Genomic DNA, 27,260 nt, shown 5'->3' with positions numbered 1-27,260 from the left:
GCACGGTGGACACAGACAGAAGCTGGCTTCTCCCCCGTGTGGGGGCCAGGCTCTCCGCATCACTTACCGGCATGCCTGAGAAGACGGAGTCTCCTCGGGAGGGGCAGGAGCACTCCCCCGGCTCACCCTAAAAAGACAAGTGTCCTGGTCAGAGAGGGATGGGCTGGAGGAGCATGAGCTGTGGTTTGACCAAGCCTCAGCTGCCCCCAGGCAGCCTGCTGGATGTCTCTGCATCTGAAACGTGGGATTAATAACTCCAACCACACCAAAGGCCAAAGGGAAGAATAGATTCATGATGATGGATTCCTGCCACGTGGCAAGCAGGGGCCTCAAATGTCACTATTAGTTTCCCTTTCCTCCTTATCTCTCTCCATTATCTGCATCCTTACTGCCCTTTTCCCAGCCTGGATTCCAAGCCCTTTCCTCCCTGTCCCTCTCTCATCTCCCCTGCCCAGCCCTGTCCTGTCTTCTGACTTGGGCTCTATTTGAATATGTAGCTGATCTCTATGGAGGCCTGGAGCCCTCTGGTTTCCTAGGAGGCTGGCAGAGCCCTGGGCCAGCAACAGGGTGGAAAGTGTGTCTGGGCTCCTGCTTTCTGTAAGCAGATTCTGTGGGTGATGAAGAGACCTCCTGAACTCCTGGCTGAGGCTGCTACCCTGCACATCAGATCCCTAGGGAGTTGTGCTACGGAGGCTGCTCATTTCCCTGCATCTCAGCTACAGTCTTAGGACTTACCTTCTCTCCCTGAGATCCCTTTTCACCCTGTGAGGAAGAAACACAGGGAGGTAAGTATACAAGGTGCTAAGGGAAGGCAGTGAGTCGCATGCCCACTTCACAGTACTCACCGGCACCCCTCTAGCTCCGGATAGTCCAGTCTGTCCTTGAGGCCCAGCAGGACCCTACAGAGAGAGTGTCAGGTCAGGTGGTGCTATATACAGCAGCCATACTTCCTGTCCCTCTATGTCCTTGGGGGAGAGATAGAGGCATAGATGGGAGAGACCCCGAATACCTTCTGGGGTTAATAACCAGGCCTAACACCTTTCGTTTGTTTTGTTTTTATTTTTTGTTTTTTTTCCTGGTTTTTGGGTCACACCCGGCAGCACTCAGTGGTTCCTTCTGGCTCTATGCTCAGAAATTGTTCCCAGCAGGCTCGGGGGGACCATATGGGATGCCGGGATTTGAACCACCATCCTTCTGCACACAAGACAAATGCCCTACCTCCATGCTATCTCTCTGGCCCCCAGAGGCCTAATACCTTTTATTTATTTATTTTTATTTATTTTTTATTTTTTTGTTTTTTGGGCCACACCTGTTTGACATTCAGGGGTTACTCCTGGCTATGCACTCAGAAATCGCTCCTGGCTTGGGGGGACCATATGGAATGCCGGGGGTTCGAAACGCAGTCCGTCCTATGCTAGAGCTTGCAAGGCAGACACCTTACCTCTAGCGCCACCTCTCCGGCCCCAGCCTAATACCTTTTAAAGAGCCTTCGAGCTCTGCAATTTTCTACCATTTTCCTGGTAGGGAAACTGAGACATGCAGGGATTCTGTCTTAAACTCAACAGCACAGCAGAACCAGAGTCCTTGCTCCCCTGCCCTTTGCTGATGGTCCTCTGTTACAAGTTATCTTGGTTAACCAGTCTTGGTTGACTAGAGGAGAGACAGGAGTTTCCATCTCTAGTTCATTGGAAAGGAGTTGGGATGTGGGGAGAGCTGTCCCTGTATCAGGTCTTGATGTGAGACTGAGGCCATTCCAGGGGACTTAACCTGAAGGAGGAAGGTGTAGGAGTTCGGCTGCATGGGTGTCTTGACCAGAAAGGGGTTTCTTCCTGCACCCACAGGGTCCAGGACCAAGAGTGCCTGCACCAGGCCCTCTGCCTCACCATGCAGAGTGTGTGGCACACCTGACCCTACAGGACTTCAACCACCTTTGGAAGGCACCGACTGTAAGATTGGAGGCTGGAGCTGAAATTCCCCAGGGAACCACAAGGAGAGAAAAGGACACTACTCTCTCTTCCTGGGCTCATTTTGATATGAATGAAAGCACCCCTCCTTCTTCCTTCACAATTACACCAGTGGGGCGCAGACTGGCTGAAACATGGCATTGCTTTGATTTAGGCTTGAATTATATCACCTTGTAAGGTGTGAGTGGGTTCAGGTGGAATAGAGGCTGACTGTTGTATAGTTCTTTGATGAAGGAAAATGAGAAAATACATTTCTTAGAGTCGGATGCAATTTACTCAATAGACATATCTTTTCAATGAGGGAGCCAGTAGATGGACAGTAATAAAGGGAGCTCTGAGGGTGAGGAAGTTGAAGAGCTGCTACTTCAGACAGATCTGCACTCTGTGGTGAGGACAGCCAAAAGCCACTATTTAAATTAATTAAGATTAACATGGTTTAAATCTGAAAGATTAATGACTTCTGTGGCCACACTGGTGACAGGGCAGCCTGTGGCCAGAGGCTGCCATTGCGGACAGCTCAGAAGAGGGCATTTCCCACATCACAGCTGGTTCTGAAGGGCAGCCCCACTTCAGTTAATAACTGAGGACCTTGACTTGGGAGGGAGGCATTAGTGTAGGGGCCTCAGGTTAGTCAAACTTGGGATCAAGTTCTGACCTGACATGTCCCTCTGCCTGCAGTTTCCTGATCTGTAATATGGGGACAAGAGTAACCATTCACTTGCAGCACTCTCATGAGAATTAAATGAACTGCTGCTTAGAGCAGGGCATAGGCACTGACTAACTAGAGTGGTTAGGATTGTCAGTATTTTGTGTTCCCTATATAGGATGCTCTTACTTCTCGAGGCGAGACTTAAGTTCCCTCCTTGGGTCTCTGGGACACTGAGGTCAAGTCCACCCCATCTTTCCAGTGGGGAGTAGAAGAATCCTTACCGGAGGTCCAGGGACACCAGCACCGGGGGGTCCCACAGGGCCTGGAATTCCATCTGCTCCAGGAGATCCCTATGGAAGAGAGGTACAGGGGTAGCAGGCAATCCAGCTGGTGAACCAGAGTGGGCCTTCACAGCCATGTTGGGCATCATGCAGCTGCCATGTGACTTTTACCCACTGTCAGGCACTTGGATGTACTGCAAGGCTTACCTTGGCACCTTTCTCGCCAGTGGGGCCAGGGGGTCCTTGAGGTCCTGGGAAGCCCTGCAGGAGGGAGCAGAATTAGTACTTCCTCTCTGAGAGGCTCCTTCCCCACCAGCCTCTGCAGCCCCAAACAGCAGATTTACCTGCCTGCCAGGCAAACCCTGGGCTCCAGGCTCCCCCTGCAAGAAAGAAAAGACATCAGATATAGTGGCCAAGCTACCTGCCCCTGATATACCCACTCTGGGTGGGTGTCCCAGGAGACAGTCAGCGTCCAGGAAGGAGCTTCAGAGGCAAGAGCAGGGGGCGCTGCTCTGGGCTGCAACCCAGAGTCCCTGGGCACACAGGTCAGAGAGGACTGGGACTGGTTAGTAGAAGTGTTGAGAGAACAGACTGGAAAGGGTAAAGCTGGGGACTCACCTGGGGCCCCTGCAGTCCCTGCCCTGGAGGGCCAGGCTCTCCCTACAGAAACAAATATGATCCTTGGCTGAGGTCTCTCCTTTCCCCACCCCTCCTCATTACTAGGATTCCTTCTCTCCCCATCTCTCCCCAATGCTGCCTCTACCCCACCTCCTCCCACCCCATCTCTATTCCCCCTCCAGGCTCACTACCACTATATTCCCCTACCCTCAGACCCACACATACCTGCATGCCCTTCAATCCAGGGGGCCCTTGAACTCCTGGTAGACCAGGCTGGCCCTGTAAGAGGAAGGCAATATGTGGTCCCACTGGGGGAAGGTGGGTGGAGGAAGGGAAGCCAACTCTGGCTGTGGAAGGAGCAGAGGGAACTCACTGGTTTACCAGGTCTGCCAACACCTTCAGGCCCTGGTTCTCCTCTGGGACCAGGTTTTCCAGGAAGTCCCGATGCATCTGTCACTGGCCCCTGCTGGCTGGAGCAGGCAGTGCAGCTCTCACCCTAGTGAGAGATGGGACTGGTCAGAGCATGTGGACAGAGGATCTGGCCGCCAGGCTGAAGGAAGGAGGCAGCACAAAGGGGGTCCCCTTTGGCCCCTCTGTGAGCCCCACTCTCTGCCACTCCAACCTTCAGTCTGAGAAGACAAAGTAGGCCCCTGACCCTCCTGGCCCTCCTCCCTGCTCCATTGGGAGATGGATGCCGACATGCCTGAGAGCTGCCAAGATGACAGAATGGGTTTCTTCTTGCTTATGTGACAAGCGGCCTCCTGCTCAACTGACCTTCTCTCCTTTGGGGCCTATGGGGCCGCGCACTCCTGGCTCTCCTGACAGTCCTGGCTGCCCTGTGGTGCCCGGCATCCCTGGATCTCCAGGACTCCCAGAATCACCCTGTTGGAAGGAGAGTTTAGGAAATCAGGGAACCTCTGGGACTTGCAGACACGCTGGATATTGGGCAGGGAGCAGGGAACAGGTGCAGGGCTGGGCAGGAAAGGTGGCAGGGAGGGCATCCCCAGCCCACTGAGGTTTTCTCACCTTCTGCCCTTTCAGTCCAGGCTCTCCAGCCTTTCCCTGAGGAGAGAGCATTGCTAGGACCCATTTGCCCACTGGACACCCCTAAATTCATTGAACCCAAGGGATACAATCAAACTCAAAAGTACAGAAGCAGAACTCTCTGCCCTTCTAGTGATGGATTTTGTAAAGAAAAGAAAAGTGATGAGTCAGATTCTTGCTAGGTGACCCAGATCGAGTTCTTAACCTCTCTGTTTCTCAGCTTCCTGGTCTGTCAAATGGGGATTATAAAATTAGGATAGGCAGGAGCTGGAGATATAGCTTGAGTGATAGAAAAACATGCCTGTCTGTGTGAGCTCCTGAATCCCATCCCTGACAATGCCTGGACCCTCGAGCATCACCCAATGCAGTCCTGGTGCCCCTAAGCACTGCTAGGCATGGCCCCAGTGGACCCTGGACACCTCAAGACCCATATTACTGAGCAGAGCATTGCTGGATCCCTCATTCTGCAATACCACAGGAGATGGCTACTTTCAAAAGATGGACTATTTGCATATGGAAGGGGAACTTGAATTTAATTCCAGCAACACACACAAATACACACACACACACACACACACACACACACACACATACACACAGCATAGGCTTTGCCCAGTGGATGCATGTGGGGTGGGCCAATGCCAGTGTTTGGGGAAAGCTGTGTGGCTGCTCCTGCCCCCAGGGGCAGCTCTCCTCCAAAGGCCCTTTTGTGTCCACTTCCACCCCACACTTCAGAAATAGTCATAGAGCTCATAAAGGCTGCCATAGAATGAACCCAGATCAGTGGAATTTCAGGGCATTTATGGGGTCTCTATACCCCTCTGCCAAACTGGGCCTTAGGATAAAGGGGTGAACTGTGAGGCCAATTTCTCCTGGGGACAGAATACAGAGCTCTCCTCAAATGCTCCCCCCTCATGCCTCACTTCTCAGGGTGGCAGAAACTCAGGCAGGATCCTGCCTTTTTCTTGAGTCCACTGCACCCAAAAGCCTGAGGTCCAGGACTTACCTGCTTTCCTGGCAGCCCAAAGCCCGGAGTCCCAGACTCTCCCTTCTCCCCAGGAGGACCAGGTAATGCTACAGCCATGGGGCCATCCTCACCCAGAGGGCTGTGTAGGCTCTGGCAAGGTGTGCATGATTCCCCCTGCCAAAAGAACATAGGGTTGGGGGCCCCTAGCCCAGCTTGGAATCTGGAGCAGGGACAACTATTGGGCCTGACACAGCACCTCTGACACAACAGGATTCAGGGAAATTCAGCTAAGAGATGAATGTAGGGCTAAGGTATCAGGGGCCAGAAATTCCATGCCAAGGGGTTCATGTTTATCCCAGTAAGGGGTTCATGTTCCCCCCAAGTAGGTCGATGTTCCCCCTGGAACCTTGGAAGACTTGAAGGAGAGCAAGATGACCAAGTATTTAGGAAGCTTTTACCAGCTGCAGGGTGGAGAAGGTCCCCAACTCACTTTTTCCCCTTTGATGCCTGCTGGTCCCACCGGCCCTGGTGGTCCCTACGTGATAGAAAGTCATAGCTGAGGCAGACAGCAACTCAACCTATCTTACAAATAGGGCATTTTATTCCCTCCCAGACTTACCGGGTTGCCAATTGGCCCTGCTGTCCCAAAATTACCCTGAGAACAAGGCAGAGAATAGGGTCAAAGGAGTGGCAGTGAGTTGCTAGGTCAATCCAAGCCCAAAAGTAGTCCCTTGGGACTTCTACGCTCTAGGATCTTTCCTGGCCACCCATTTCCTAGGAAGAGAAACTGAAGTATAGGGGAGAGGATTTCCCCAAGATCCCCAAGAAAGTCTGTGCTCCACCTCATTTATAGAATCCAAACTCACTCTCAGCCCTGACCCAGCCCATGGGGCTCATTTATTTATTTATCTAGCTGTGCATTGGCCAAATGCTGAAGACTGAGCTCTCATATATCCATATAGCTTTGAGCAGCACAAACCAATATGTAATGTTTATAAGTTTTTGCAGGACAAGAACTTCTAAGAGGGTCTGGCTCATGCAGTAGAGCACATGCTTCCTGCATATATGGATCCTGGGCTAGAATCATATTAATAAAGGGAATATATATTAACTAAGTCTTGATAAATGCTAGGAAGGAAATAAGGTGGAGGAGGCCATCTGAGAGAGGATATCATAGAGGCACCGGTAACAATGGTTATCACAATGACTGTCAGGAAGATGACAATAATGAAAAAATGGTTAGCGAGGAAAGAGGCTGGGGACAGTGGGAGGCACAAATACAAAACCTAAGAGGTGGGCCCCATGTTGGCGTTTTCCTGAAGAGAAGGCTGACTGGAAGGTGAGCAACAGCAGCCTGTCTGAGAAGCAGCAGGTGGGCCAGAAAGGCAGGATATGGCCAGGCTCAGAGTCTTGTTAGGCACAGCATGCCTCTGGGGGAAAGCCAAGTCTCAAGGATTTTAAGAAGGGAAATAAGGGATCTGAGGTCTTTTTTCACAAGATCACATTGTCTACTGAAGGAAAACGCCTCTTGATGAGGCTATGGGGAGGCCAGCACCGTCCCAGTGAGGGAGGGAACCTGACTTGGATTTGTGGGGAGGCTGAGGGAAGCAGGAGTATTAAGAGATGCTGCTGATAGAGCCGCAGAGGGAGGAGGAAACCAGAAGAAAGAAGCAGGTTGGCCTGGACCATGGGGCTTGAGGAGCTGGAGATGAGCCACTTACTGAGGTGGGGAGCCTGGGAGAAGAGTCGAGGGCAGGGAAAGGGCAGGTGTGCTCTGTCCAGGATAGTTAACAGTGGACAGAGAACTCAGTGAAGCATACACTTCAGCGCTCAGACACCCAGAGAACAAGGATGCACTATGCGCTGCCATTCTACTAGAAAGCAGTCATGGCCATGCTGATTGTTCTAGGGGACCGAGAAGTGAAGCACACAGCATGGAGACTGAGCTCTCCCATTTCCTCTTTGATGGCTGGTGGTCACACAGTGATGTATGAATTTCACTGTGGTTCCAGAGTGTGATCCCTTGTCTCTATAGTCTAAGTTCCTTCCCCAGATCCCTTACCCCTCCCTCCTGTTTGCCAAAAAACCCTCATGTCCCAAGTCTTACCTTTTCTCCTTTCAACCCCACTGGCCCTGGAGCCCCAACTTTCCCCTGAAAAACAAAATTACATTTATAGACTGTCCCCACTCAGATCCCTCCCAGACTTCCACTAGAAAGAGAAGCTAGCACTCAGAACCTCCATAGCTTTGCAGCTATCTGCACAGCTACTTGTTACACAGCTAGGAATCTGCTGATGTGAAGAAAGTGGCCCTGGGACCAGGAAGCTGGGGCAGAGCAGAATGGAGGAGAGAGATGAGCTGCAGGCCTGAGATGCCTGCCAGGAGACCTCTGTGTCTATCTCACCAGAGGTGCCAGGGAGGCATTCATTAAGTTAGTAGCAGAAGCAGACACTCACCGGAAGTCCAGGCAGACCAGGGCCAAAGTGTCCTACTGCTTCTTTAACCCCTGTTGGAAGCCCATGGGCCTCCAGTGCTGAACCACAGGACAGGCAAGGTTCCCCCTAGGCAAGGAAAGAAAGGGTCAGGAAGAGGTCCTGAGATAAGAGGTCCTAAGGGGAGAGGGGTAGCAGGCATTGGGTTCTCTTACCTTCTCTCCTTTGAGGCCTTGGATGCCGGGGTCTCCCTGAAGGGAGAAAAGTTTTACAGGCTGAGAAGGAAAACAGGTGCTCCCAATTGCCTACCAGGTGCATGGTCTTATGCCATATCCTCTGTACTTCATATGGTTTCTCTTAAGACCCAAAGTCAGTACCCCCAAACTAGGGTTGATTAATCACAGAATGGACTGAGGGCAAGAGGCCAGCTAATACATACCCGATCACCCTTCTGGCCAGCAGCTCCCAGGCTCTCCTGAAAGAAAGGGAGGTGAGGTCCCAGAGTAAAGGGTCTGAGCCTAGAACCCATCTAGATGCTCATCTTTTCACCCTTATTCCCACAGTGTGGGGTTTCACTCACTATTAGGGGTGGCTCCACCCCAGCCTGTCCAAAAGGCATCTTGAAGTCTCAAGTGGACAGTGAGGTTGTCATGGAGACTGGGATGACCTTCTAGCCCATGCCTGAACTCTATGGTTCACTCCTGACCCAGCATGCTAAGCCCTGCCCTTTACCTCTCTGTGGCCATGCAAGGTCCCAGCCCTCTGCCCAACTCCTCTCCCCTAGCTACCCTCAGGAGTAGCTGTCTGGCCACTCACCCCAACTGGTGCAGGATCACCTGGTTCCCCCTTGGGCCCTGGCTTTCCAGGGAGCCCCACGAAGTTCTGGAACCCTTCAGGTAGTGTTGGACACACTTCACAGGGGTCCCCCTAGCAGAAGAGAACATGAGAGAGAGGACAGATGGATTGGAGACAATGGGAAAAATCAGGTGCTTCCTGTCCCCTTGCTCTATTGGGCAGGCCAGTATCCAGGGCCACAGCATGCAGAGAGGGTTTCTATCCTGCTAACTCGTTCAGGACAGCTCCTGATAGCGAGGAAACTGCATGTGCATCTGAAGTTCCTAGAAGCTACCATGCAAGGTTTCTAGCTGCAGAAACTCTCAAAGAGTCTGTGAGTCCATAATCACATGAGAACCAATAGGGCTCCAACCCTGGCAACATTCCCATCTAGAAACTACTTATGAATAAAGAAAGAGCTGGGGGTCCTGAGAAAGGTTCAGTGTGCCCAGGCACCTATAGAACCCTGTTCCCCACTCCCACCATGAGACTTACCTTGGCCCCCTTTAGCCCGGGCACCCCTGGCTTGCCCTGTTGGAGAAAAAGTGGTGGGCATGGTGAGCTTAAGAGACCAGAGTCCCAGTTCTGCTTTGGGCAGAGTCTGTATAGAGAGTACTCTCCTCCCATACCACACCAGGAGATGGGGTCACTCACAGGTCTACCACCAGGTCCTTCCTTTCCCGGAGTCCCAGAGCTGCCCTAGGGTAGAAGAGGAACGTAAGTGGTCGTGCCCTGCACCCTGTACGATCCCATCCCACCCTGGAGGGCAGCTCCATCATCAGGTCAGAGACACTTTCCCTTAAGTCTATCTTTCCTCAGGCCTGGTCCAGGTCCTCCTGACTGCAAAGAACCCAAGGGTTCTGCAGCTCCTTTCTGAGGATGCAAAGAAGCTAGCTGGGTAATTGCAGAATCTCTAGGGTCTTGGTTTAGCAAGTTCTAAAATGAGCTGAGCCCTCCAGATAAAGGCTGCTCTGGCTCCTGCCAGATTTAGGTCTTTCCATTCCCACAGCTGATATCCAGGATAGGGTTCTCACATAGGCCAGTACCAGATGAGCTACAGCACCATTCCACAGTGTCACTCCACAGTGTCACCCTACAGTGTTACCCACAGTACTGCCTCACAGTGTCACCCCATTTTACTACCTACCCTACAGTATCACCACAGAGCATCACCCCAGTGTCACCTCACAGAGTAACCCACAGTGCTACCCCATAGCACCATCCCACAACACCACTCCACAATATCACCCCACAGTATCACCCTATAATGTCATTCCATAATGTCATTCTAGAATAACGCCCCACAGCACCATTTAATGCCATTATCCCACGGTGTTACCCTACAATGCCACCCCCAAAGCACCATCCCACACCACCAACCCATAGTGTCACCCCACAGCATCACTCCTCATCCCACTCCACAGCACTAGCCCATGGAATACCCCACAGCAGCTGGCTAGGCTGAGTACTGCCTTCCTCTCCCCTCCTCTGTCTCCCTCCTCATCTTCTTTCCTGGATAAGCCTCTCTCCACAGAGTACCCCCAGAGCCCACACTCGTGCCAGTGCTTACCTTGTCTCCTTTGGGGCCTGGTGGGCCACCTGGGTCCCCCTGGAGGCAGAAATAGGGTCAGGAGGCATCACAGGGGCTCACTGTAGGTTTAGGGATGTTCTTACCCCTCCCCTAGTAGGACCCTGGTACTAAGCCTCAGCTCAGCATCCAGTGCCAGGCAAGAGAAGGGACTTGAGGACAGCATGGCAGGAGGGACAAGGTACTCACTGGAGTCCCAGGCAGTCCAATCCCAGGGGGCCCAGGGAGGCCAGGAGGGCCAGGCTCTCCTGCCAGGCCCTCAGGCCCAACAAAGCCAGGATCACCCTGGTAAGACAAGATGGGCATCAGAGCTGCTGCTTTGGCCCATTCACCCTTACACACACCCCACATTCTACACACCCCTGCAATACCCACACTCTACTCACCCCTGCACACATTCCACATCCTACTCACTTCTGCACACACCCATATCAACCCACACTCCTCCCAGCACACACTCAGCTCACCTTTTGCCCCTTAGGCCCAATGATGCAGATCTCTCCTGGCCGGCCCTGGAGGGAACAGGCATAGGAAGGGCCTAAGACCTAGATCCCCTGGCTGCAGTCCTTGCTAGGAAAGGCAAATACCTATCTGCCCACCCTCACTGCCCTCCAGAGGCAGACCCAAGCCACCCCAGAGGTCAGCCTCAGGAGCAAGGGACTGGGTTCTTTTCTGCCCCTTCACCCATGCCTTCCTTCCTGTCCATCTCTGCATCTTCTGCTGGTTACATTCCAGCATTACAAAAGCTTATGCAAGGGCTATGGGGGTCTTGGTGGAAGGTGGGGAGGGCTCCTGTCACCTACATCTCGGCCTGGCTTTCCGGGCGAACCCTTGATGCCTCCGGCTCCTACTTCACCTTTCTGGCCCTAAAATGTGGAGAAAAGAAGTGAGGGAGCTGAGGAAAGGAGTGGGAAGAATGGGGACCACCCCCTCCTACTGGGTAAAGGAAAGATGCCTCTTAGACCCATGGTCTCTGTTCCCTGGTCACACAAATGGTGAATGGTAGTGGCAGGAAGACTTCAAACCACCAGGGTCACCCCACTATAGGCAAGCCAGTGGGAATATGGACAGACTGGCATGGGGGAATGGTAGGCACTGTCCACTCTGTATCCAAGGACATCTCCTTTAGGAAATGGAGGGCCCTCTGCTTGTCTGCAGGACCCCCAGAGTTCCCTACCACCTGCACCCATCCCTCTACCTCCAGGCCTGTTACCTTCTGGCCGGTGGAGCCTGGGTATCCAGAGGGGCCCTGAGATAACAAATAGATACAAATAATGGGGTGAGGAGAGAGAGTGAAGTTGGGCTAGACCCACTGCACCATCACCACCCTGTCCACACTCACCAACGGTCCTGCCTCCCCCTTTTCTCCCTTCGGACCTTCTGCACACTGAGCAGGGAGACAAGGCACATGGGGGTGTCATAAGCAGGCCAGAGTCACCCCTCCTCAAGGTTTCCCCGCTGCCTTGAAGTGGATCTTACCTGGAGTGGGGCATCCAGGGAAGTTTGGACACAGTCACTGCCCTGGACGAGGGGAAAAGGGGCATAGGGGTGGTTTGAGACCCAGGAATCCCAGAGCCTATGTGCCCCAAACAAAAGAAGTTTCCATATATAAACCCCTGAAAGACCCCAAGCCCTACTCCCCACATTTGGGCCAGGTTTCAGATTTGGGGCTGAGAGAACAGGATAGGGGTTCACCCCCCAGCCCACCCCAGACCCGCAGGAATAAAGTGGACCACTTACCCGGGCTCCCTTCTCTCCCTTGAGGCCTGAGGGACCAGGCAGGCCCCGTTCACCTTTTCCGCCCTGTGCAGAAGACCCAGAGTGGGGTTGGGAACTGAGAGGTAAACGGGAGCCCTGAGGAAGTGCTCCCCAACCTAGTGCTCATGTGTTCTGCATATAGATTCGACAGGTGCCCATTGCCCTCCCACCAGTAGGCTCTACTTGGCAAAATGATGGTCTCAGGCAGAGGGTGGCTCTGCCCCCATGCCCTCAGCATAGGGAGAAGTGGGGGAGCCCTTGGAGGTGGCAGCCAGCTCCCACAAGGTGGGCACATGACTCGGGGTGAGTCATGCTGAGTTCTAGAAAGTGTGTCCTCCAACATTAAATGGAGTTCCAGTCAGCATCAACCTTAGAAGGCAGTGATGAGGAAGAAATGTGATGCCACAGGTAGAGCACCAGGCACAGAGCTGGGCACAGAGCCAGGCACAGAGCAGGGCACAAGGCCGGGCACAGAGCCAGGCACAGAGCCGGGTATGGAGCCAGGCACAGAGCCAAGTAGAGCCAGGCACAAGGCAAAGCACTGAACTATGTACAGAGCCAGGCACTGTCAGATCCATCTCTGTCTTTCATGGATACACTCAACATGGATGAGCTCTGCCTGTAGCCATCAGGATCCTGGATATGTGCTAACATGCACACATACACACACATACAGAGTAAGCACATGAGTGCAATGTGTTTCAGAGATAGCTAAATACACACCCACCTACTGGTACACTCACACCCACCTGTGGGCATGGCTGAGCCTCAGTTTCCCCTGAAGTAACATGCTTGTACAATGTTATAGGAAGGTTGGGGGTTCATGGCTATACATTATGTGCTCAAGCTTTGGAAAAGGGTAGAACTTAGCGTTTTCTTACACACACAACCCCTACTTTCTCCCACACACATGACCTTAAGGTGGGCTGGGATTGCCAGGGAGGGCTGAGCATCCTGTTCATCATTTGAGACTTACCTTGGGGCCAGAGGGACCAATTGTGCCCTGAGAAGACAGAGAAGAGAGCATTACACCCAGGGAGGGAAAGATCAGCAGGAGCCCAGGGAGCATTTTGCCAGGATCACATGGAAGGTGGCTGGACTGAAAGCCTGGGTCCAATCCCTGCCTGCCCCCTGGGTGACGCACATGCTGACTTTCTCCCTGAGGCTGCCAACCTCCTGGGGCTCAGACCTACCTTCTCTAACCTGCCTGCTTTGAGCTAGCTCCACCCCCAGTTGCTAAGATAGCATGGCTGCTCTATTGCCATGGTAACCACTATGATCTTGGGGCCCTCAGAGTGTCACTGGATTTCATAGAAAAACTGAGCAGAAAGAGGGACAGAAAGAGCAAAGGGGGCACTTTCTGACACACACACACCCCCAGGGTCATGGTGCTTAGTGCTGAGGGGTCCTGAGTGCACTCCTTGTGGGTCAAAGCAACATGTCAGGACACTGAAAGTGGCTGACTAATGCTGCTTGCACTGAGCCCCTCTTCTTTGTACAGAATGAGGCTGGACCAGGGCCATCCAGGGAGCAGGGCAGAGGGGGGTTGACCCACAGTGTGAGTCTCAGCTGGTCCTTGCCCTCCCCAGGGCCTTCAAGACTAGCAAACCTTCCCTAGATGAGACTTGAGGCCCCTAGGCCGCAAAGCTGGGCTCTGCAGTAAGGGCCTCATCCTCATCCTACCAGTCACCCCCCCCCCACTTCCTGGGCCACAGGGAGGAAGCCAGGGGATGTGGGAAGGGGCTTAAGCCTAGCTCTGGGGGATGTGCTGGAGGGAGAATGAACTGATACAAAGACCCCCTTGTCCTCCACCAGGAAGCTGCTAACCAACCTCTGGACTACGCCCCCTTGCAGCCCCTTCACAGCCCCCTGGCAGTGCCCCTGCACACTGTTCACTCACTCACATTGCTCTCCCGGCCAGCGAGCACACAGGGTGGGCACTGAAAAGGAAAATGGGCCAGAGAGAAGGTTTCAGGAGCTGCCTTCCAGCCCCTTTCCCCAGTCACACACAGGATAGACTACCACCTGGTGGGAGGAGGCATGGGGACAGGATTCCAGTCATACCCCCTTTCTCAAGTCCCATCAATCCAGAGCCTTGGGCAGGAGACTGAAGCCCAGAGGGGGAAGGCAGTAGTCTGGGGTCACACAACATTCAAGCAGGTTGAGCCCCAAATCAGTGGCCTGGCCCAGAGCCAGGCTTTCTCTGGATGCCACTAGCCTCTGCTGCCCCGTCCCCATTCCCAAGAGAGGTAGTAGCATTAGGGCCCAGCTCAGACCCTAAAGAATGGTGGAGTCTCCCTGTACCCTCATGCCTAGGCTCTATCACCCCAAAGTCATGTCCAAAGGGTGGGTGCTGACCCTCCTCAGCTGATCCATTTTGGAAGTCCCAAGGGAGTCTTACCTCACTGGTTGCTGCCTCCTGACGGGTCTGGAAAGGAGGGCATGGAAATGAGCTGGTAACAAAGGGCATTTCCAACAGCTGCCCCCAAGACACCCCAAGAATAAGTATTCCACCCTAGCATTTCTCAGCCAGGGCACATGGCCCCTAAAAGCCCCTAACATAGTACAAGGTACCATAGGTAGAAGTCATAATTTGGGGGATGGGTGGGTATAGCAGGAGACTCAGAAAGATAGGAAAGCACAGGAAGAGAGGCCAGAGGGGGCTGCAGTGGGCGTGAGGTACCAGAGAGTGCCAGCTACCATGTCTGTCTCCTCCACCCCATCCTTGTTTCTCTGCACTGCCGCCCATGTCTCCAGGAGCACTGGCCAGCAGTGGGGGGAGAGTGCTTCATTGGAGGGGTATACAGGGAGTACAGAGGGCAAATAGAGGGCATAACAAGCTCCTCCCTCACCCTCCCGGTCTACCTTCATTCCCCACTCTGCCTTCTGGCTGATTTTTCCCGCCAGCTGGGCGTTCACCTGGGCAAGAGAGTAAATGGGGAATTATTGAGCAGGGGCAGTTCTGGGCCTGTACAGGGGTGAGATGCCCAGGCAGAGGTATGGACCCCATGTCCTCCTCAGCCTGACAGCTGGCACTCCCAGGCCATAAGCAACTACAGGGGCCCCTAGCATACAGGCCTTCTTCTCTTCCTCCTACCCACGTGATGTCAGAGAAAACAAGACCATGGATCAATGGGCCCCTGTGTCCCTGCAGCCAGAGGCTGGGCACTATGCCCAGGGGCAGGGAGACTGCCTGCAGGGGCAGGACTAGGGGAAAAAATGGGCTTCCCCACATCCCTAAAGGACTAAGAGTGGGCAGGGCAACTGGCCCAGGCACTGGTTATAGAAACAGCCTGGCATTGCCTGAGGCCGGGCTGAGCAATGGTGTGGTCTCTGACCTAGGTAGCCCTGCCCTAATGTAGCTGCCATTGGACACCAGTCTAACCTGAGCTCCACAAAAGAAGTTGGGTGGCACTACTGGGGACCTGTATAGTGCCCAAGCTTGAGGGCACAACTCACAGTGCCAATAAGCAGTAAGACAAGGTTCCTCAGTGGACTGTCTCTCTACTTCTTTGAATAATATAAGGTGCTACAGATGGGCAGGGCTTAGAAAGCATTCTTCTCCACATATACATCTATGCACACACACTGTGTACACAAGCATGGCCAACTGACCAACTTCATCAGAAGAAGTCCATGACCTTTTGCCTGCCTGTGTGCCATACCCATCAGTCCTGTTTACTGACCTTGCTGCTTTGGGGCTCCTCAAGACAGAAGCAGCGAGTATAGACCTTGCCCTCAGTCTGTGGATTGATCTCGATGAGCTCATTGCTCTGGGTGTCCCGGCGGGCCTTGAAGGTCTCTGGGGGGCACTGTTCAGAACAGAGGAAAGACTGAAATTAGTACAGAAAGTAGATCCCTAACCCCACTCCATCTGAATGAGTAGATTCCCAGATTCCCAGGTTCCCAGATTTCTGGGCAGCACCTTCCAGAGTCTGCTGCACCCAGGTTAGGCCACTTACCCCTCCGGGTAGAATCTCACAGCAGCCTTCCTCCAGCACAAGCTCTGGGTCACAGTAGATATGAGCTTGCTGCAGGTCAAACTACAGAGACAGACACATCACTTCCATTCCCCCTCATAGCTGGGGCCCAGCCCCCATCAGGCACAGAGAGAGGACTCAGTCCTAAGTCTTGACCTCCATTCTGGCTTGGGAGATGGTCAGGAATACAGCCAACACCAAAAGCAAAAGGAAACCATGCATATAGGGTAGAGGGAGAAATGTTCCCTCTGGCCCAGATGAACAGGTTTGTTTCCTGCTGGATATTGCCCAGAAGCTAATCAGTGGAGGGGTCTTCAGAAACAAGCATTCCATGTGGAGGTAGAAGGGAGAGGAGGACGAAGAAGGAAGGCAGAAGCCTCAGGCCTTAGCAATGCTGAGTGTAGAGAGAGCAGGAATCCCAGGAAGCAGATCAGGGAGGGCCTTCATGTCGAGTTAGGGTGTGTAGATTGCAGCTGGTGTAAGAAGAGCAGCAGGAGAGAGTCTGAATCAGGGAAGGGCCAATAGTAAACAGACTCAACAAGGTTCACCCAGACTCTCAGGAAGAGGGGCTGAAGCTGGAGCTCACCAACCACTCACCGAAACGGGTTTTCCCTGATCAGCATCTAAGCCCAGAAAGACGTGGCCACCAGGTTGCAGGGGGCGTCGGGGGCCCAGCGGCTGGGAGGAGGCTGAGGCACAATCCAGGTGCACAGAGGCCACACGTTCAGCCACACTCAGCATAAGCTTGTGCCAGCGCAGGTCAAAGAGCTGGGGCGCCGGGAAGGTGCAGGACACAAAGTCGCCGTCTCGGCCACGGGCACGAAGCTCCAAGCTCTGCTCTTGGCTATTGACTTCCAGGGAAATCTGTAGGAGATGCAGTAAGGTGTGGACACTCGGGACCCTGAGGTTGCCACCTGGCCACATTAGGGACCCTCAAGCACATCTCACAGGATGGGAAGAAACTGGTCAGGATCACTGGGTGGTTCAGACTGAACAAATGGACTCAATGTTGGTGGTTTGGGTGGCTCCAGGTTGGTACTTAGAGAGTGCGGGGAGGGCCCCGGAAATCACAAGTTGGGAGTGGGAGTTACTGGCTCACCTGTGGGTACCCCTCTGCATCAGTCACTTGAAACAAATACCATGTGTTCTGGTGGGTGTGTTTCTTGAGCAGCAGCGTTAAAACCAGGGTAAACTCATGAGGCAGGCCCCGGGGGAACACGCGTCTACAAGCAGAACAGGAAAGGGCCTCAGACTCATCAGGTGGTGGGGCCCTTGATGCCACTCAAGGCAGTCCCAGCCTTTCCTACCTACACCTGTGCCCACATTCACCTACTGCAGCCATTCCCTGAGGCCCTGATGTGCCAGCCTTAGCTCCAGCTGCTGGCAATAAGAATGGTAAAACAGAGAAGGAAATTGCCCTAGTGGAACCTTTGAGTGGGAATGAGAAGGTATATATGCAGCCCATAAAGAACCCCAGAATGACTATTCCACTGCTCCACTACAAATGGCCTGTTTATTTGTTTGTTTGTTTGTTTTTCAGTGCCAAGAATCAAACCCAGTGCCGTGCTTATGCAAGATATGAGTGTCCTCCCCACCCAGCCCTATTATATCTGTGGGGAGTACTTTCCAAGAATCCAGGAGGCTCTGGGGAGACTGGTGTGGCCTGGGGTGGGAGGGAAGAGAGCCACTGAAAAGTGATGGAAAGAGTATGATACGGCTGGAACAGCAAGAAAGAAAAAGGAACATTTTGGGAAGAAAAGGCTAAAAAGGAAAGAGGGGCTAGACTTTCTCCCTATGGAAGTCAGACCTTCATATATGGGGCATGTATGCACACCTATGTACATATATGCTCATGCACAAACAGTCAGTCTTTTGGGGGGCACACCCAGTGACACTCAGGGGTTATTCCTGGATATGTGCTCAGAAATCGCTCCTGACTTATGAGGATCGAACTCAGGTCTGTGCTGGGTCAGCTGCATGCAAGGCAAACACCCTATTGCTCCGGTCCCACATGCAGTCAATCTTGCCAAGTTCCCTCCTGTGGTAGACTACTCATGGTGCCTTTAGGAGGCTGACCTGCTCCCTTGCCTCCAAAGTGGGGTAGTGGGCTCTTCTTCCTACCTGCCCTGCAAGCCCTCAGTGGGAAAGAGGGAGACTGGGTTGATTCCAGGAGGATAATTTTGGGAGCAGAATAAAATGCCCCACAGGAGGTCTGGACATCAGCCCTTCATTCAGGGTGGCCTGGGAGTATGGCTGAGATCAGCCATGGTTCCCAGTAATCTCCCTGGCACCTTTACCTTGTGTTTTGGGTGAGTGAGGCTGCACCCAGCCGTAAGATGATAGGCCCATGGGGGTTTCGAATCTTCTTGATGGCAGATATCTTCATGAGGCTGAGTCGGCGGATGAGGTTGAAGCCTACAAAAGGGACAACAGATGAAGATGGCAGGAGAGGGGAGGTGTAACCCCCAACCCCAGGAAGTTGGTAGAGGGAAGAACGATAGAAGGAGAGGAAGACACACCAGTCACGTTGGTTAAGTCACTTCTGTGTTCCAACTTGAGTCCTTCTTGCTGGGATTGGGGGCACTGCTCACCTGGAATAGAGTTGACAGCAGGGCACTGAGAAGCTGATGCTTGCCACTGCTATACAGCCAGGCTCTACAGGGACCTGGGAAGGAGTAAGCTTGCTTTCCATTCTATACCCTGAGCTGGGCTCTCAATGTCTGCCCTCATACCCCAGCTCCCTTGGGAATGGGGACTTCTGATATGCAGAGAGAAGACCGAGTTGCAGAGACTGAATAGTAGCTCAGAGCTATGACACAAGTTTACAACAGAGTAGGACCAGAACTCTTAGAACCCAAATCCCGCAAATCAGGCTGAGAGAGCAGGGAAGCAGCTCTGGGCTGCAGTGCCAGAGTTCAGAGGGGGCTGTGGAACCGAGAATGTCGCAGTGTGTCTGTGTCAACAACCACATGGGGGGGCGGGTGGTAAAAGAACATTTCAGGGGCCAGGAAAAGTGGGTTCATATGCTCCTAGGACCTATGCAAGTGCCTCTGCATTTCTTCATGTGTGTGCATTGGGGGTATCTGCTACCAGGATGTCCTGTGCAGCTAGTATAAAAGATCTCAGCAATTCACTTCCCATATCCAAAGCAGACAAACAAACCTGAGTCAATGGCATGACTTCTCACCTGAAAAAGCTACCTTATGAAACCCTGAGAAGAGCCTGAGAGCCTGAGGGGATTCACACTCAAAGGAACCTATGAGACCTTGGGGCTCCAAACAGGGCATCTGAAGGGGATAAAAGCTCCTAGGGAAGGGAGAGCTTGAATAGGTCTCTAAATCCCTAAGAGGGCATGTGACAGCCAGACCATGCTTCATTCTGGGAGCAGACTGGGCAGAGATGTTAGCAAGTCTCTTCCAAGAGAAAGGCGCAGCTGGAGTCAAAAGCTTTTTCCTCGGTGAAGATTAGGCAGCTGGGACAAGAGACAAGTACAGGTTCTAGAAGTGGGCGTTGGCTTTCCTGACTTTCAGGACAGAGGAAGAAAGTTTGGATTGGTATGTCCAGTGACCCCGCTCAAGCCTCCCTCCTTCAGGTCTGGACAGAAAAACTATCACTGTCTTTGGCATCACAGCAGTAATGGGTGACTCACCCCTTGGCGATGGGCCCAAATTCTTTACAAATGTTGAAATGCTCTGCCCCAACCCCCAGGGAACCCAGTAGAGAGAGCAACACACACACACACACACACACACACACACACACACACACACACACACACACCATACAAACACACACATGTTGAAACACAACCGGTGAATGCTTCCCAAATGCAGACAACACTACATCTGGGTCTTGGTCTCACTGCCTCCTTTCGGTTCGATTTTGATTCTAGAAGTTCTGTTTCGGATCGGCTGCGTGGCTGAGTGCCTGAACCCCAAGGGCACCCAATAAAGCAGGGCAAGTTGCCCAGTCAACTTCCTCTGGCTTAAAGCCCTGGAAAGCTGCACCCTCTGTCCCATCCAGCGTCTGAGCCTCGAGGCGGGCCCTTTATCCATCCGCCAGCCATGGCAGAGGAGGAGCAATAGACTGTAGGAGGGATTCTCCATCAGGAAGATTGGAGAGGCAAGAGTTTTTCTTATGCCAGAACTTCCTTCTGTAAGTGACACCCCACCGGTCCAACCCATATAGGTGCACTTAATGTATAGGTTATTTGCTCATGCACAGAGTCACAGGAATCTAAGAATCACAGAATATCTCTGTGTGGCAAACACAGAAACAAGCATGCAGATAGAAGCACACATCTGCACACCAACAATCCACTACAGCTCAGGTTTATACATGCAAACACAGGAGAAACCCTGACTCTCTTATAGTAAACATCCACATGTTTACTAGGCACATGGTGGAATACAGACCCAGGACCCCCACACCTCAAAGAGATAATCACACACTTAAGACACCCCCATTCTCCTAGGTCATCTCACCTGGATTTGTCCCATAGCTGTAGGAGGCCCAGAGCCCGAGGAGCCACAAACCAGGAGCCCAAGATGCCCACATCCTGGCCCACAGAGGAAGGCCCCAGCCGCAGCACCTGAAAAGCAGAGAGTCTGGGAAGTGGCTTCTTGACCACACACCCCAGCTCCACTTCTGGACAAGTAGTGACCAGCCCATGGGGCACAGCACTAGGATGGGAGCGGCAGAGCATCTGGCCAGCTGTCAGTTTTCCTTGAGGGCCCAACCATAAGTTTTGGGTTAGGATTTGGGCCAGGGTGATAGTAAAAATATTTGACCACAGCATGGCACAGTCACAGGCCAGCTAGAGCAGAATGTCACAGAAACTTGGAATTGGAGACAGAGGTGTGTGGTTAAACTGGCAGATACCTACAGGATTGAGGTGAGAGATAGAGAATTCTGAAGGTTCTGTCATCTAGGAGAGAAAGAGAGCTGGAGGCTGAGATTATTTACCAAAATACTGGTACTTTTAAGTTTTTCAGCATTTTATCAACCTGTGCTGTATATCGGTACACACAAGCCTAGTACCTGACTGGCAGCACACAGCTCAGCCAGGTGGCCCTGCCAAGCACCCTCAAGGGCTGAGTGTCCTGGCAGGCATTATAGAATTGTGTGGGGGCCAAAGAAGCTTCCCCCATTGGTACAGCAGGAGGGAGAGCAGGTCACTTGGGCTCAGGACCTTGTTGCCAACCTCCACCGTTGATGGATGCTCGTCTTTTAGTTTTATTAAACCCTGATGAATGGGCCCAGATAAATCAATGCGAGCTCAGCAAGCGGCCAGCTGAGCTATACATCATCTGGCTGTCGGAGAGACAGGCAGCTCACACACGCATACACAGAGGCATGCATGTGTCGGCATGATGCATAGATACATGGGCACATACACACAGACGCACTCTTGCCAGATTCTGCCCATGAAACTACCTGCACACACACAGGCATGCCAAGATATATGTTCCTGAAACACCACCTTGCCTCCCAGCACACCAGTTTTCATGCCAGTCCTTATGTTGGGAAGTCCTTATGCCAGTCTAACCTGCAGCTGTAAAGAAATCCTACTTCAGACCCCTCAGTCTTGGATAGGACCCCCATCCTCTCCATCTCAATATATTAGGAAACAGCCCCTGAATCCACTTCTTCTTTTATTTTTTTTTTTGGGTAGAACTACCTCCAAATTCCCCGCCCCCTGCAATTATAGTGATGGGCACATTCCATCTCTCAAACCCTATTCTGGACTCCCCTGCTCACCAGCCTGTGGGTGGCAGGGATGCATGTGGGGGCGTGAGCATCCTGTGCTTCCAGCCCCTTTCTGCTTCTCAACTTCAGCCTCCAACTGCTCCCTACCCAGGAGACACAGGCAAGGGGGTTAGGGATAGGAGAGACCTCCAAGGTGACCAAAGGTACAGATTCAGAAGTAGGAAGTCCAGCTTAGGAGAGTCCAGCCAGTGTATCTCGCTGGAAAGAAGGAAGCCAAGGTAGAGAGAGGGAACAGTGGCCTGGGTCACACATGTCCTATAGTGCTCCCGAGTGGTCCAGAGCCCCTTATCTTCACTTACCGAGCTGGCTGGGGTTCCCCTACTCCACGGAGTAATCCAGGCAGCCCAGCACAGCCAATCAAGGGGAGTGGGCCTGGCTTCCTCGGTGCCTCTGGGGAGGGTCCTCGGTCACTCCAGGTTTGCCATGGGGGCCCCCAGTTTACCTCTGTCCCTTAGGATTGAATGTTCTTAGGATTGAATGTTGCCCCGTGCGAGCGCGCCTGCCTGCCTGCCTGCCTGCCGGGACTGCTTGCGGGGCCACGCCGGTGGGGGATGAGGGGGCGGCTCCAGGGGCCTGGGGACCTGCCAGGCCCTAATGGAACACAGCTGGACCCGCCCGCCAGCGGGAGGAGGGAGGACGGCAGGAGGGGGCTCCGGTGCGGCGGCGGCAACCCGGGACTAGGGCACCGCACAGCCCCGCTGCACAGCGCGGCTCCCGGGCCTGGCGGCACTCCCGGCCCGCCCTCTCACTTCCCAAGGTGAGCAAGCGGCCTCGGGGCGCCAAGGCGGCACCCTGCGTGCCCAGAGCTGCCCTGGAGGGGGCTCAGGCGGCCGGCGGTGGGCGGGGAGTCCGGCCCTTTAAGAGTCAGGCCTGGAGCTTGAAGGGCCTCCCCGTGCCACCCCCCCTTTCCCAGGCCAGGCCTCCCAAAAGGAGGAGACCCTCCCCCAGCTCCGTGGCACCCTTCCTGCGTGGCTCCTGCCCGAACCTCCTGGTCAGCTTTTTCCAGTTTCTCAGACTTCCATTTCCAATTAGTCTCTTCCTCCTGCTGGCTGAACTGGGGAAACCCACCCTCCACCTTCTGTACAGTAGCCTTGTCTCCTCTAGTTGCATTTCCAGCCAAGGGGCCCCCGCCTGTCCCCTTAGTTTTCCTTACCCCAGGGCCAGAGAGAACTCTTCGTGGCTCCTTTCCCTGGGACCTCACAAGGACCTGGAGAGTGAGAGAGGTTTAGTTTCCAGGTCTGCAGACATTCTTACCTTAGGGTCTGCCAGGTCTGCAGACATTCTTACCTTAGGGTCTGGCTTTGAGAGCAGAGCTCACTGCTATTGTCATTATACTGGGAGTCAGGGTGAGATGGGGTTCAAGTGATGATGAAGGGGTGCTCTCTTGTCAAAGCCAGAGCACAGGAGGAAAGTTGGCTTTTGAGGGAAGGAGCAGGGAATGGGCACAATCGTGTCCAGAAGAGCCCAGATAGCCAAGGCTGAACATGAAGGCTAAGGGCCTGCAGAGAACTGGGTTCAAGAGAGCTCTGAGTAACAGGAATGGATGGGAGATGATGGGACAGCCACTGTGGGCCCTGATTTTTTTTTGGGGGGGGGCTTCCTGTGAATGTCACACAGTGGAGCTGTATCCCTATGGCCCCATCTAACCCCAATGGGGTAAGGGGGAGCCTGGGATTTCCAGTCTTTAGAACCAGAGGAGCTGAGTCAGCGGAAACCCCAACAAGCCCACAGAGGCGCCCACTGTAGGCCCTGCTCAGAGCCAACCCAGATGTGGTGGCGACCCAGATGTAACTGTGGCCTGGGAAGCGCTGAGCTCAGCAAGCAAGAAGAGGGGATTTTAAGAAGCTCTGTCTGAAGGATGGGAGGCCAGGATTCACCCCTCCTGTTCTGCCGGCTGCCCCCTGGCCAATACTGGGGAATGCTAGGCCTGGCTGTGGACTAACCACAGTCTCCAGAGGCAGACAGAAATCCTTGCAGGCTTCCTTACTTTCCCAAAGTGGGTCTGGGGAGGCTCAACATTTTTTCCATATAAAATAATGGTAATAGCATTCCCAAACTTCAAAAATGCACACCCACTAATTGTAGTCAATGGGAACAGGCTACTCTCAGAAAGTAGGAGGATCTCTCTCCTCATTTCATAGGTGGGAACACCTTCAGCCTAAGAACACCCATATGACTAGGCCCAGAGCATAGGGTCAATAGATGGTAGAAATGGACCCTGCACAGTAAGCCTGGGTTAGCACCACTGCTAATAACTGTACCATCTGGGCAATGCTCCTCCTTCCTCCAGGCTGGGGGCCAGGGCTGGACCACAAGAGCAAAGACAGGAAGGGAGGAAGCTGAGAAGGGGAGTCCAAACCCTTAGCACAGCCTCAGAGGTGTCCAGAACTCATTCTCTCGCATGACTTGTTGTCACAAATGCCATGACAAGCGCCCAATAGCTATTCTTTTTTTTCTTTTCTTTTTTTTTTTTTTTTTTTTGGTTTTTGGGCCACATCCAGCAGCACTCAAGGGTCATTTCTGGCTCCATGCTCAGAAATAGCTCCTGGTAGGTTTGGGGGACCATATGGGATGCCAGGATTCAAACCACCATCCTTCTGCATGCAAGGCAAACACCCTACCTCCATGCTATCTCTCCAGCCCCCTAATGGCTCTTCTTTTCCCCAACACATCAATGCAGGAATCCAGAAGATCAGTCAGGATACTATCTCCTGACATTGATATGTGGACTCCCTATGAAGATGGACCTTAGATTCACACAGATACACACATACCCGACACCAATACACGGCCCTACATGTGTGAGCAGAATTGAAGCCTCTGAAATAAATCTCTAGTGGAGGAGGAGGGAGATCGGGGGCATCATTGGTGGGAATGTTGTACTGGTGAAGGGGAGTTTCTGTTTATGACTGAAATCCAACTACAATCATGCTTGTAATTGTGGTGCTTAAATAAAGATTTTATTAAAAAAAAAAGATAAGTCTCTAGACATACCCAAAGGGAGGCACGTTACTCTTAAAATGCACATGTAGGCCCCCATCCCCACAGAGCTTTGAACAGACAGATGTGAAGAAACACACATGAGCCACAGGCAGAATTATACCTGTATGCAGAAAAGTCTGCTGACCAGAGCACATTATTTGCACACAGGCATGGGAGCCACACAGACTCTACTCTCACAGAAACCTTCACTCAGGCACCTACCCACACATGAATCAATGCACGTGCAGTGCTGCTGACACATTTCCCCGTGTTCAGACCCAGAAGCTCAGCATACTCAAAAGCAGGGTGTCCCATGGGGCTGGGCTCGGAACCCTCACCCCATATGGCACTGCCACGAGGTAATCAACGCTACTAATCGCCACCAGCTGCCCTGGTGCCTGTCTGCCACTGCTAGGCGGGGATCCCCAGGGCCTCATAGGCTGTGGAACGTGCCCAGATGTCTGCCTCCCCCATCCCAGCTGACCCCTGGGGACACCCCATCTGACAAGGACAGCATCTGGGGCTGGAGAAGGGAGGAGTGAAGATGAGCCGGTATTCAGGATGAACCCAAAAGCCCCCATACAGACAACAGTCAAGCAGGGTTGCTCTGGGCACCTACATATTCCTATGCACATCTGGGTTTTGATGCAGTGCTCAAAGGTACACACATACGCATAATAGACCCTGGGTTGTCCCCCAGATGCCTGCATCTTCCTCTCTTCCTCATCCTGGCAAATGCCACTATAGTTTGTTCATATGCTCTGGCCAAAATCCTTAGAGTCATTCTGTGGTTCCTCTTTCCCCACCATGCCTGTTCTATCCAGTCAAGTCTACTCCCAGCCATTAACTGAGCCTATGTCCATCTACTTTTAACCTTCACCCAAACTATACACAAAAACATATACATACATGTGCATAATACATGCATATACATACATTCACACACATGCTTAAACACACAAATGTATACATACACCCACATATACCTGGACTCTTACAGGAGCTACCCACTCAGCAGGGCTGCAGACTTTCCAGACCTACATCCTTTGACTTCACTCTTGGGGTACTTTTTTTGGCTCAGCCCTTTAGATTTAGCCCCATCCCTCCCTTGGTCTTACTAGCCCTTTCTAACTGCTCTTTCTGTCTACCATACACACCAGGGTTTCCTTTCTCAGTCTCCAATTTCCCCATGAGGTTTTCCCCCCTGCTTGGTGGGTTTTGGCCATGACCTTCATTCACTAGACTGCCTGATGATATCACTCGTATTGAATTGGAAGTGACATCATTCCCACAGAAGCTCATTTCCTCCAAGGAGCCTTCATCCCCCCTCCCCTTCCCCACACACACTCCCAAACACCAGATCTGGAGGTGCCCTGCTGCTCGAAGTCATGACTCTGCACTCTACCCCTGCCCAGCTCTGGTGTTTGCCTAATAACCAGGAGACTCAGGTAAGACCTTGTCTGCAGAGCTCACGTCTTAAAGCTGAGCTGGCACCCCACTGGTTAGAGAGTGGAGCCATGTACATGAGCACTGTTCCAGACAAGAACACACAGCATGTGGACATGCGAATGTCCAGTACGGAGAGGTAATCATGGTGTAGCTTGGGGTGTAAGGGAAAACTGAACAGAGCACCTGGGACTCTGGCTGCCTTGCTCATTTCTGTGGAATTCTTTTTGTTTGGTTGCATGTTTGTTTATTTGGGCTACATCCAGCAGTGTTCAGGGCTTACTCAGGGGTCACTCCTGGTGAGCTCAGGGAACCATAAATATCAAACCAAGACTCTTTGTAGTTTCTATCTTCTGACTGCTGTGACTCCAAGCTTGCTTTCCTATCTCTGAATTTGCCTCTAACTGATCTCAGGCCTTCTAGCAGGTTTTGGTCGAAGTTCTTGTCTTCCCTGCTTCCCTCTCTCTGATTGGGTTTGCATCTCATTGTGTGTGCCTCTGGTCTCCTCTGCCTTTCTCAGTTTCTGTGTCCTTCTGTCCTGGTCTTTGGATTCCCTCTGATTCACAGCTGCCTTGTTTCTGCTTCTCCTCTCTCTCCTGCTGTTCCTGATTCCCTCTGCTTGTGTCCCTGTTTCAGTTCTGACTCTGCTTTTCCTTCTCCTGCCCTCCCTCTCCATGCCTTAAATCAGCCATGCCTCATGTCTCCATGGATGTCTGTGGCGGGGAGCCCCATCTTTCACTTGTAATGGCAGTTTTATGGTCCCAATGGGCAGGCCAGTGCTCCACTCTACCAATGCCAACCCACCCAGAGCTTCTTTCTGCGGTAGCTCAGGGCACCAAGCACCTGCAGCTTCCAGAGGGGTGAGGCCAGATTCCCTCAGTCAGCCAGGAACAAGAGGGACAGGAAGGGAAGAGAAGAAGTAGAAGAGAAGACAAGAAAGGAAAGCAA

The 27,260-nt window shown here is 52.8% G+C and overlaps 1 protein-coding gene across 1 annotated transcript in view; it reads right to left on the bottom strand.

Moving 5' to 3' along the window:
• COL16A1 (collagen type XVI alpha 1 chain) overlaps positions 1-22,347 on the bottom strand; it is a 45,897-nt gene extending 23,550 nt beyond the window's left edge. Inside the window, exons 1-40 of the mRNA XM_049775154.1 lie at positions 22,184-22,347; positions 20,600-20,706; positions 18,635-18,706; positions 18,413-18,530; positions 17,215-17,338; positions 16,713-16,979; positions 16,098-16,178; positions 15,822-15,947; positions 15,001-15,054; positions 14,040-14,075; positions 13,112-13,138; positions 12,118-12,180; positions 11,857-11,898; positions 11,720-11,764; positions 11,591-11,626; positions 11,181-11,243; positions 10,845-10,889; positions 10,567-10,662; positions 10,360-10,398; positions 9,444-9,488; positions 9,285-9,320; positions 8,772-8,882; positions 8,395-8,430; positions 8,171-8,206; positions 7,980-8,084; positions 7,631-7,675; positions 6,143-6,178; positions 6,014-6,058; positions 5,563-5,697; positions 4,539-4,574; positions 4,287-4,394; positions 3,886-4,008; positions 3,738-3,791; positions 3,513-3,554; positions 3,239-3,274; positions 3,102-3,155; positions 2,895-2,963; positions 846-899; positions 736-762; positions 68-127 (exon numbers count right to left, since the gene is read on the bottom strand). Coding sequence (XP_049631111.1) covers positions 68-127; positions 736-762; positions 846-899; positions 2,895-2,963; positions 3,102-3,155; positions 3,239-3,274; positions 3,513-3,554; positions 3,738-3,791; positions 3,886-4,008; positions 4,287-4,394; positions 4,539-4,574; positions 5,563-5,697; positions 6,014-6,058; positions 6,143-6,178; positions 7,631-7,675; positions 7,980-8,084; positions 8,171-8,206; positions 8,395-8,430; positions 8,772-8,882; positions 9,285-9,320; positions 9,444-9,488; positions 10,360-10,398; positions 10,567-10,662; positions 10,845-10,889; positions 11,181-11,243; positions 11,591-11,626; positions 11,720-11,764; positions 11,857-11,898; positions 12,118-12,180; positions 13,112-13,138; positions 14,040-14,075; positions 15,001-15,054; positions 15,822-15,947; positions 16,098-16,178; positions 16,713-16,979; positions 17,215-17,338; positions 18,413-18,530; positions 18,635-18,706; positions 20,600-20,672 — 2,700 coding nt within the window. The 5' untranslated portion in view covers positions 20,673-20,706; positions 22,184-22,347. The remainder of the gene's footprint in view (positions 1-67; positions 128-735; positions 763-845; positions 900-2,894; positions 2,964-3,101; positions 3,156-3,238; positions 3,275-3,512; positions 3,555-3,737; positions 3,792-3,885; positions 4,009-4,286; positions 4,395-4,538; positions 4,575-5,562; positions 5,698-6,013; positions 6,059-6,142; positions 6,179-7,630; positions 7,676-7,979; positions 8,085-8,170; positions 8,207-8,394; positions 8,431-8,771; positions 8,883-9,284; positions 9,321-9,443; positions 9,489-10,359; positions 10,399-10,566; positions 10,663-10,844; positions 10,890-11,180; positions 11,244-11,590; positions 11,627-11,719; positions 11,765-11,856; positions 11,899-12,117; positions 12,181-13,111; positions 13,139-14,039; positions 14,076-15,000; positions 15,055-15,821; positions 15,948-16,097; positions 16,179-16,712; positions 16,980-17,214; positions 17,339-18,412; positions 18,531-18,634; positions 18,707-20,599; positions 20,707-22,183) is intronic.
• Between the last annotated feature and the right edge of the window lie 4,913 nt (positions 22,348-27,260).

Source organism: Suncus etruscus, chromosome 6 (assembly GCF_024139225.1).
Source record: "Suncus etruscus isolate mSunEtr1 chromosome 6, mSunEtr1.pri.cur, whole genome shotgun sequence".
NCBI classification, from domain to species: Eukaryota; Metazoa; Chordata; class Mammalia; order Eulipotyphla; family Soricidae; genus Suncus; species Suncus etruscus.
Note: the sequence above shows the minus strand (reverse complement) of the source record. Positions and strands in the feature narration are given on the sequence as shown.